This window comes from Solanum tuberosum, unplaced genomic scaffold, assembly GCF_000226075.1.
Source record: "Solanum tuberosum cultivar DM 1-3 516 R44 unplaced genomic scaffold, SolTub_3.0 scf00369, whole genome shotgun sequence".
Lineage (NCBI taxonomy): Eukaryota > Viridiplantae > Streptophyta > Magnoliopsida > Solanales > Solanaceae > Solanum > Solanum tuberosum.
Window position 1 is genome coordinate 566,090 of NW_006239297.1, and position 11,536 is coordinate 577,625.

At 34.4% G+C, this 11,536-nt stretch overlaps 1 protein-coding gene across 1 annotated transcript; it reads left to right on the plus strand.

Annotated features, from left to right (window-relative positions):
* The first annotated feature begins 8,618 nt into the window (after positions 1-8,618).
* LOC102603003 (probable pectate lyase P56) lies at positions 8,619-10,088 on the plus strand. The gene is made up of 3 exons (XM_006361774.2): positions 8,619-9,281; positions 9,370-9,670; positions 9,763-10,088. Exons 1-3 carry the CDS (start codon positions 8,702-8,704, stop codon positions 10,076-10,078), a joined length of 1,197 nt encoding a protein of 398 aa, XP_006361836.1. The 5' UTR covers positions 8,619-8,701; the 3' UTR covers positions 10,079-10,088.
* Positions 10,089-11,536: the final 1,448 nt, after the last annotated feature.

The window sequence follows — 11,536 nt, forward strand, 5'->3', positions numbered from 1 at the left end:
ATTGGGTTGTGAACTTTAGTAATCTAGATGAATTGTAGTCTCTATGAACTAATTAAGCTTAAACTTTACAAATTTTGAATTATTGTAGGAATTATATATGAACTTTAGGTTGTGAACTTTTGAAATATTGAATTGTAGAATTTATGAACTATGATTGTGAACTTTAGAAATCTTGATAAAATGTAGTTTTTATGAACTAATTAAGCGTGAACTTTGGAGATCTTGAAGTTTAGTATTTATGAAATTAGGTAGATAAATTATATACATATATATATAACGAACCATCACATGGATTCCGACCCAACTACCGTAAGAACGGAATGGAAGGGCAAAAAAGGATTCTATGCGTAGACGTGAAAACTCTATCAATAGAAAGATTCTAGCTTCTTCTTTTAGAGAGGAATGATTCCCTCGATCTTTCTAAAGTTAAGGCAACAGATCGGTCGGCTTCGGGACGGGGTCAGGAGCAGCAGTAGGAGAAGCGATAAGCCCTTCAATCTACTCCTCAAAACAGGAATGGAAGGCTGCTTTCTTAATAATTAAAATAGATAGTTCTGCTCACATCAAGGGAAGCTCTTCATTAACTGAGAAGCTCATTGACTCGCCTTTGACTCTAGCCTCTCATTTAACTCGCTACTTCATGAACTTCTCAGTCCCTCGTGTGTGTGGCATATACATATATAGACATGTATATTAACAATAAAAATTAATTTAATCTAGTTAAATTATTATTTTATTTTATTTATATTTGAATATCTATATTTTAGTAGATGCAGGGGCGGAGCCACGTTGTCTCCAGGGTGTTCAATTTGACACCCTTCGTCGAAAAATTATACTATATATATACGTAAAGTTTTGACTTTATATTGGTATATATAGTATTTTAGACACCCTGAAATAACAAAGAAACCCGTAGTGGAGTTTGTTTGAGCCATCGCATACCCAGTCGCTGCCTTGATTTGATTCCTCGTATGAGCGTTTCCATTTTTCTGAAATTATTTTGCCTTCTTGAATTTAAGAAATAAAAAAACATGCACTACTTTTACATAAATGTTTAGTAGCTTGGTGGTAAACAGTGTCAAACTTGTCTTGAGTGTCCCAAGTTCAGATCTCACCTTCCATTTTTTTTGTGATTTCCTTATTTTTACTTTGAATTAGGCTTTAATTTCGTTTCTTAAAAAAATATTAATTATAAATAGTATAAAATGTCATATATGTGACGTTCATTCCTTTTATGATTAGGACTAATAAGTAATAAGGATTTTTTTCAATTAAAATTAAATTATTTCCTTAAATTTTAATACCCTTTCCTTGTGGAATAAGATTTCCTTGAATTCTAATACATTTTCCTTGTGGAATAAGGTTTTTTTTCTCTATAGACATGAGACCCATTTACCCAAATTATATCACAATATTATTAAGAATAGTATCTAAATAAGAAGGGCATATCTTAAACTTGGTCCTTGTCGACCTAATATTACAGAATACCCTCAATCATATATCGCTAAAGCAATGTGTCGTTTCAACTCTAATTGGTATCAAGCGTATGACTGGTTGGAGTATAGTCAGAGTGCAGATGCAACATATTGCTTGTTATTGGGTGATGAGTTTTTAGATGGTTGTATAGTGTCTTATGTAGAAAAGAAAGTATTCCATATTATTTCTAACGAGTCTATCATAAAAGCGTTTCATGATATGAAATCTCGTCGAGTAAAATTGTAATAATATATTTAAATTATGCTTTCAATAGTAGTTTATTTTGTCTTTATGTTACTTTTGAATTATACACTTGTTAATTCTATTAAAAATATTCTTATATTTAATTAAATATTGCTTAGCTTGATTATTTGTTTTGGTAATTTAAATCATTGTTTTTTTATATTTACTATTCAAAATTTGGACACCCTTCATGAAATTCCTGGCTACGCCACTGAGTAGATGGATTATTGTTTGTGGATGTTTTAAAACATGTGTTATGAAACTGGTGGTGGTTTCAAACCTGGGTTTATTGACAATATTAGAGGTTTTATTGAACATGCATTGACACTTGATATTTTTAAGAATTATGGATTGGTTAGGTGTCCTTGTAGTGCTTATAGGTTCTTGAAATTTTTTAATCCAGATACACTTATGGTTCATTTGTATCGTAATGAATTTAAGCTTAGATATTTTGACCCATAACATAGAGGCACAAGGATGGAGCAACAACATAATATAATCGAAGTTAAGCACACAAGGCAATACAGAAGTTATGATCCTCTTATCATTGCACAAAATACAAAGCAAGTGCATTACGCTCCATATCTGTTGCATAGAGTCAAGACTGATTGGTGGATTTTTATAAAGACTAAGTTTGTGGAAAGGATTTAAATTGATAATGTCTTTGATGTAGGGTACTAAAATGATGATGCAGTAGTTCAACAACAAGATGAGGTTAAATTGGAAACCACACTAGAACATTCTCAGCACATATTAGAAAAAGTATTTGATGAAGAGATAATGGAAAATGTTGAGGAAGAAATAAATGAGGATGAGGAAAATAAATCATTCAAAGAGAAAGAACGAGACAATGAAAATGAAAAAATTGAGGAGGAAGAATAAGAGAATGATGGAAATGAAATAAGCGAGGAGGAAGAGTGGTAGAATGATAGACTATAGCTAGTATCTAATTTAATTTTTTTTTTTAATACTAACTTTATTTAATTTATGATTTTTATATATAATAAATATAAATTCATATAGATGTCATCAGGTGGTGACGATGATAGATCCCATGATCATCTTGGGATTAGCCAGCCTAATAAGACTATAAAGAAGAAGTCGAGGAGGTCTATCAAAGATGAGGATATCACAGGATTTCTTTCACTTACTCTAGAGCCACACAATACTTACCCATATATATGTTGTTCCATTTGGAATTGCGGATCCGCGAGCATATCATACTCAGTACCATCGATCATAGGGAGTTTCTTCTACTTCACAATCCTTGCCTCAACGTCGCTACAATATCCTACCTACAGAGGCTTATTGTTGAGCACAGTCCTTATTGATAAATAGGATATCCGCTAGTACTCCATCTCTGTATCCCACAAGTACATATCTATCTCCATATCCCACAAGTACATCTCCTCACCTATCTGTCTTTAGGATTAGAGATTCTAGTATTGAGTCAGATGCTATGGTTGTTACTCTTCCATTGACTCAACATTATGTGCATCCAGGATTATAGCATTCACCTCCACATGTTGCTACACCTGATGAGACACTTGATCTAGCACCTAGGTAGAGGAACAGGATTGGTAAAGTCATGCTTGAGCCGAATGGATTATTGTAAGTTTGTTTTGTTATCTATTAATTTCTTTTATTTTATTTATTTCTTGTACATTAATATATCATTCATGAACTAACATGTTTATTATGTATCTTGCAGGTGGCATCCTTTGAAGGGTGCTACTAGGGCTCTACAAGAGTGTTGGGATGCTTTTTACGTAGGCCTATCACACATGGGGTGTAATGACCCGATTGGTCATTTTTTATTTTTTCATGGAAATTACCATTTTTCGCTCTAATATTGACATATAGTCTTCTTTGATTGATTTTGAAAATTTGGTTTTGAACTTTGAGTTAAGAGTTGTTAGTCGATTAGTTGAGTTTGAGAGGCTAAGTTGTTAAGAAAGTGGTTTTCCATGTTTTTTGGATTTTTGAGTGTTGGAATGGAATTTTGTCGATTCCATCAGTCTCAAAATGTGAAAGCTGATTAGTGAGAGTTGGTGGTTTCAGATTCCAAGTCTTTTTGAGGATTGAGGTCCTAAATTGTGAAATTATGAAATTTTAGCCTTTGAGTCGACTTTTGTCAATATTTGGGGTTCGGATGCTTGGATCAAAATTTCAAGAGTTCAAATGGATTCGAGGGATAATTTTAGGCTTAGGTGAGGTCTTGATTGATTTTCGAGAGGTCTCGAGCTTGTTTTAGCCTTTTTAGGCGTGAGTTAGTTTGTTGTGATTTTCATGGTTGTATGTTCAAGGAGACCTCATATTCATGTTTTTATGGTTCCATTAAGTCTGGAACGTTGAGTATAATTTATTTCCATATGTTGTTTGTGTGTACGGGATTCTGAACGATTCCTGAAAGTCATTTCAATGTTTTAAATTTTGGCAGTGTTTTCTGGTGCAAAAGGCCTCACTTTTGCGAAGGTCCTATCGCTTAAACGACCTTCGCTTTTGTGATGCTCGAGATTTTTGCCTGTTCGCTTTTGTGACATCAGAGACGGTTTTTTGTCTGCCATTTCAGGGTTTAAGCCTCATTTCATCATTTGTGAGTTTTGGGAGCTTTGGGGTGGCGATTTGGATTAGATTTTGGAGGAAAATCTTTTGGGTAAAGATTCTTAACTCTAAATCTTCAATTAACCATTATGGTTTATAAATTTATGTGTTCAAATCAAGCTTTTGAAATGAGAAATTTGGGGTTATCTTTGAGAACCCAAGAAACTAGTAAAATTGTGATTTTTGAAGTAATTTTAAGTCCTTTTTCAAAATGGTTTTCTCCAATGATTTCCTAAATTCTTGAGTAATGTTTACAAGTATTAAATTTCGGATTCAAACTTTATTTTCCGAATTGAGTTTTGTGTTGATTGACCCACATGTGAGAGAATTGATGTGGTTGTTGTTGTTTCTAGAAATTTATTGTGCATGGATTGTGTGGCTTTGGGAGTGATTCGGAAGGGTAAGACTCAACTTTTGGAGTGATTGTTGATTGATTTAAGGCAAGTGATTTCCTAAACTTTGTATTCTAGTAGAATTCGTGTGCTTCCTTCGTTACTTGTACGTTGGCAGTAATGGCCAATGGGGATGAGGTGAAGTGTTTAAATTGTCCACTTGATACATCTAAATGAATAAAAGGGGGTTGAAATAAAAAAGGCTTTGTGATGAACATGATGATATGAATTGCCTTATTGTGACTCTTGTTGATTGATTGATGAAATACTTGAAAGCATGAATGTGGACTTGAATTGTGTGAATTGTTGTCTCTTCCATGTAGTGTGATATTGCTTGTATGCATTGATTGTGAACACCGTGATGAGGCATGTGATGATTTATGATGTTGAGGTCTTTGCCGGCGAGTGTTATGATGTCGAGGTCTTTATTGACGAATGTTGTGATGTCGATGTCATGTTTGGTAAGTGTTTATAAAAGACGATGGGAAATGGTTTTGGCTAGTAATTTGATATGAAGCCAATGGAAAATGGTTCTGGCTAGTGATATAAATAAAGCCGATGGAAAATGGTTTCAACTAGTGATTTGATATAAAGCCGATGGGAAATGGTTTCTGCTAGTGATATTGTTCTGATGGAAATGGTTCCAGTAAGGATTGATCATTGTCACTTGATGCATTTGATGCTTATGCATGAATTAATTACTTGTTAATTGTGATTGATGTACTTATTACGTGTAACTGAACTATTTGACATTGAGATTGACTTATTTGATTTGTTGATTGTTGAGTTGTGAAGATTGAACTGTGAATATTGGGCCTTATGAGCCGTGTATTGTAGAATTGCTAGGTTGGGCTGATTTCTGTGCAGGTTGTAGTTTGAGGAGGTTTGATTGGAGTGTAGGGGATATTAGATTTCTATCTAGTTGTTTTTTAGTAGGTTGTTTGTTGGGTATCGTGTTGTTCGTACTCACCCCTTTCTTCTACACTTGTGTAGGTTCCCGAGTCTGGATCCGCATGATCTTCTCTTTCTTCTTCTCCTGACAGTCGAGGCTCATTGAAGGATTTGAGAGGTAGTTGCTTGTCATTCTAGCGGAGGCCCTCTTTTCCTTTTCCTTAAGCTTTGCTTTATTTTATAAACAAAGACCGAGACTTGTATTTATCTTTCGAATTCTGTATTTTTATTAGTTGCTTGTACACGTGACAACCAGGTTTTGGGGGTTTTAGTAGAAGAATAAGTTTTTCACTTTATTTTGTTCTTGTTTTTATTGTTTTCCGCATTTCGCTCATTTTCGTGGGTTGAGGTTGACTTGTCTTGGTGGAAAAAGACAAATGTCATCACGTCTATTTTTTTGGGCCGTGACATGGGGCGAGATCCCAAACAGTATACGTCAGGCGATGTTCAATAAATTTAAGGTATATATATATGTTTAGTTATATATTTTTTTAGTTAAGTTTAATATTTTTGGTATACTTTACTTTATTAATTATCTAACGCTATTCATTTTTTCAAACTATGTGTGCTTGGAAGCCAAAATACTATGATCAATGCGATCACATTTGAGAGAAAGGCATTCGGGAGACTTTCTAGTTTCGCTAAACAAATCCCAGGATAATGATAAACCTGGGACTTGGATGTTGCCTCATGTTTTGAGGAATCACACCAGTATTAAAATACGGTTGAATTCAAGGCATTTTCTGAACAAGCCAAAAAATTTAGAAGTAATCTTAAAGGTGGCTCGTTGCACATCAGAGGTATAAAAAGCGTTGGAACAACTACAAGAGAGATGATAAGTTCTAATTTAAACTTTTAAGTAAATAATTAGTTGATTAAATATTATTTGATTAATATCGTCTAAAATTTTGCTTTTATTTATAGGAAAAAGAATTGGGGCGCACTCCCCTTGAACCGGAGGTTTTTGAGAAGACTCATGTGAAGAAGAAGTTGAATGAGTCGGATTTTGATGTGTGGGTGAATGAAAGGACTGAACAAACTTTTGTTTTGATGCTAATTTTTATTTTTAATATGTAGGGAGAGTATCAGCGGTGCGTGCATGAAAAAATGGAAAATCCAGTCCAAATCACGCCTGAAATATCCACTCAAATTTGGACTGAATTATTGGTAGGGGGACACACAAGAGAAGAATCTATGATTTGAGCTCTCGGGAAATTATTGGATTGTCACGTCAAGCAAAGACACTTGACTAGCTGCTATGTTGGATTAAGTAGCAAAACTTACACAAGCATTGACAGAGTCTAAGCAAAAAAAAGAATTGTTGATAAAAAAAATAACATCGTTCAACAAATCGATCAAAAAACAAGTGTTCAACCTCACTCGTAGGCCTACTTCTTCATCCCCTACTAAGGACACTGATGACAGTGATGAGGATGAATGCATAAAGTCCACTCCTTCGCTTTCATTCCTTTAATTTATGAACATTTTAGACTTTTGAACTAATTTTAAAAGGCTATAAGTCTTTAAAATGTGATGTAAGTGTTTTTTAGAGTTCAATTAAGTTTGCTATTATATATTTTGTGTATTATGTTTTTTGTTTGATATATATGAATGAGCTGAATTCAATTGAATTGAATTTGCATGTGGACAGCAAAAACTGACAATTTCTGTTGTCAAAAATATTGTAGAAAAAGCAATGGACATGATGATTTTGTCCATCGCTTTTATGCATATTTTTTTTCAAAAAAATAATAATAGAAAAAGCGACAGACATGGTCCTCTAGTTCGCCACTTTTCTGCCTTTTTAAAATAAATTCTAGAAAAGCGACGAACTGCGACATTTTTCCGTCGCTTTTCTGCATATTTAAAAAAATAAAGAATCGAAAAAAGAGGACTGCGTCCCCTTGTCTATCGATTTTTTGTATTTAAAAAAAATAAAAATGAGAAAAGCGACACACTCCATTGTTCCATAGCGACAACATCTGTCGCTTTCTTCACAAAAAAAATCAACCAAAAATGACGCAGTTCGTTGCTTTTTGGAAAGCGTCGAGGACAAAAGCGACGGATTGAATTACATCGCTTTTTCCAATGCTTTTCTACATTTAAAAAAAATCAAAAATAGTGACGGACTGTGTTGCATTGTCCATCGCTTTTTTGCATTTTTTTTTAAAAAAAAGGGTGACGGACTGTGTCACTTATCTGCATTTTAGAGTCTGTCGCTTTCTTAAAAAAAGACCAAAAACGACGCAATCCTTCGCTTTTCGAAAAGCATCGAGGACGAAAGCGACATACTAGAGTGCGTTGCTTTTCCGTCGATTTTGACCAAAAAAGTAATGCATTCCATCGCTTTTGTCCATCTTTCTTTGACAAATTTTATATGGTGTGTCAAAAAAGAAAAAGAACATTCTTTTATAAACGGACTAAAAAGGAAAGTAAGACAAACAAATTGAAAATGAAGGAATATTTATTATCTTATTTGTTTGTTTTTACTTTTCCTACCGCAGCACGAACTAATTTTTTAACAAGTTTGATATGATAAATTGAAAAAATAACGAAATAAGCTAATTATAAACAATGACTTATATAAATACTACATTGATAATGTAAAAATTAGTTAATGACTTATATACATAGATTGATAATGTAAATATTATTTAAAGTAATGTATGTGTGGTTATATAAATTAAAGTGGTTTGTTATTGGAAGGCTATAAGAAAACGATATATAAGCAAGAATTTGTGAGAGAGCAATATTTGAGGAATGACACACCATGTTTACCGCTTCTTATTTCAAGTAATGGATCAAAATCATCTTCATTTATGAGTATATAAGTAAGGTGGTTGTATGAATGAAAATAAGCAGAAAGAGGAACAAATAATGTTTGCTTGTTTAGGAATAATTAATTATCCTGAATTCTCACAAAACTTTTCTAAGGGTAGTAGTGGTGTAAAGGATTGACCTTACACCAACTACCATCAACACCCCTAACAAATTTTAACAATAACCCCAACTTACCTACCTACATTATAATTATAATGGAGTACTCTTATAGAACAAAAATCAATGTACTATTCATTGTACTCATTCTCTTTGTATTTGCTGCACTAGGGACAGCAACAAACGCTCCGAGGAGGAAACTAACAAAGAAATACAAAGGCCCATGTATGGCCGTGAATTCAATTGACAAGTGCTGGAGATGTGACCCTTTCTGGGCGGAAGATCGCCAGAAAATGGCTGATTGTGCGTTGGGCTTTGGTATCAATGCGATGGGAGGAAAGTATGGTCCATACTACATTGTCACAGATAATTCTGATGATGATGTTATTGATCCTAAGCCTGGAACTCTGCGATTTGGGGTGATCCAAAAGGGACCGTTGTGGATCACATTTGCCAAAAGTATGAGAATTGAATTGAGCAGGGAACTTATTGTTAGTAGCAATAAAACAATCGATGGACGTGGAAAATACGTTCACATAGCAAATGGAGCTGGAATTAAGATACAAAGTGCATCAAATGTTATTATCTCTAACCTTCGAATTCACCATATTGTACCTACCGCAGGTGGCCTGCTTAGGGAGTCTGACGACCACCTTGGCCTAAGGGGCGGAGATGAAGGTAATATAACTGATCGATGACATTGACTACTATATATATTGAAAAAAGAGAAGAGAATTTAATTATATGTTAACATGCATACATACAGGTGATGCCATTAGTATCTTCAATTCTCATGATATATGGATTGACCACATCTCTATGTCTCGTGCCGCTGATGGTCTTATCGATGCTGTTGCTGGTTCCACTAATATTACGATATCCAACTGTCACTTCACTGATCATGAAAAAGTAATGTTGTTTGGTGCTAACGATCATTCGGTAGAGGACAGGGGAATGAAAATAACATTGGTGTATAACCACTTTGGAAAGAGGTTGGATCAAAGGATGCCTAGATGCAGGTTTGGATTTTTCCACCTGGTGAACAATGATTACACTCATTGGGAAAGGTATGTACTTAAATATTGCTATTGAATGATGATTGTTGTAACTGCGGTTTAAAATGTGTGTTTACGTACGTACGTACATTATATTGACGCAGATACGCTATTGGAGGAAGCAGTGGAGCAACGATCATCAGCCAAGGGAATAGGTTTATTGCGGAGGATAAATTGTTGGTGAAAGAGGTGACATATAGAGAGAAAAGTACATCAAGTGTGGAAGAATGGATGAAATGGACATGGATATCAGATGGTGATGATTTGGAAAATGGTGCTACATTTACACCATCTGGTGACCAGAATTTACTCTCTAAAATTGACCATCTCAATTTGATTCAACCAGAACCCTCTTCTAAAGTTGGATTACTAACTAAGTTTTCTGGTGCTTTGTCTTGCAACATTCGACGCCCATGTTAACTTCTTTCTTTTCCTAATTGGGGGGACTATAATGTAACAATATTATTCCTCATATATATATATATATAGCAATCATTCTTTTCTTCTCTTGCACCAATATTTACATGAGAATTAAATAGCTAGTAATGTAACGTATAGAATTAATTTGGTAAACTTAGCTTGTTAACGGAGACTTTTAATCGTCATAGAAAAATACTGCAACTTCAATAACACGTCCTACTTACCCCAAACAAAACTCTCATACCTGATAATGTATAATCAATTCATGTTGACAAGTTTGGACTATATTAGGTTTGGCACCAACATTGATCGTTAACGTTTGTCTTTGAAACCTCATTTTAGGCAGGCCAACATGACTGTCACAAGCTAAGTATTAATTATTGTTTACCCAATTGTACAATTGAATTTGTTTGTATATGTGGCTGTGGGTTGAAATAACTAGATTATGAGATTATTATATATATGGGGCTCTAAATCTTGACACTTCCAATTTATCTAAGGTGTAAAGCATGGTGATAATGAAGTTTTCACTAATCAACCTCAAAACCTACACTAACCTGATAATATGCAATTGCAATCAAGAGTAGAGGGCATTTGGTCTTTCTCCCTTGTAACAAGTAATCTTTGTTCTAAATACTCAACCTCCCTCTATTTTAATATTAACGAACAGTTCCACATTTAGTCATTATTATTATTATTAGTGTAACACGGCCTGTGCATTCAGAGTGATTGACTTAAGTGGATCGATGGATGGTCCAAGAGTTGAATTATAAAGCTTTAAGTCATCCTTTAATGCTATATCAAAAAATGAATTCGTGTGCTCAGTTAAGGATGAACTATCCACCCACAGGCTAGGGGCTTACGGAGCAAGGCCCGGGACGTACGAGACCTCTGCTCGATCATGTTGGAGCTCGCGATGAGCAAGTGTTGGTTGTTTGCATACATATTACACTTGAGCACTTTTTTGTTCATTTCTCACCTTCAAATTAATTAGGGTAAAACACATAATTCTCTCTAGAATTCTTCAAGGATCAACTGTAAACTCTTCGCCGATCTAAACTCCGTGGATTCTTTGATATTCTCTCGATCCCCACATCGATCATGTGGACTCCATATTATTACGATTGTAGGATTTGATCGAATATGGAATGTTGAGACAAAGTTATGGGCTTGAATACCACAAGGACGTAAGGACCCTTAATTACCTTCGATTCTTCACTATCTAAGTATAGTAGCAAGCTTGTCGTTTGTCGACAAATTTTGGATTTTCTCCTTTAATATGGTTAGAGCATCTATCCACTTGTTGTAGTTGAACCAGGTGCGTGAGTGAAGTTCCATATAGCCTCAATGAGCTAGCTTAACATATATAATTTTTATTCCTTTATCTTTTTCGACATGAATCCCTTTCCCATCGAATTCATATGATTTTAAATGAACTTAATTAAAAGAATGTCCCAG

Bases quoted from the DNA above. Each gene is read 5' to 3' on its own strand.
- LOC102603003 (XM_006361774.2), top strand. From the start codon at position 8,702: ATGGAGTACTCTTATAGAACAAAAATCAATGTACTATTCATTGTACTC. The intron at 9,282-9,369 runs GTAATATAACTG...GCATACATACAG, and splicing joins CCTAAGGGGCGGAGATGAAG to GTGATGCCATTAGTATCTTC. The intron at 9,671-9,762 runs GTATGTACTTAA...ATATTGACGCAG, and splicing joins GATTACACTCATTGGGAAAG to ATACGCTATTGGAGGAAGCA.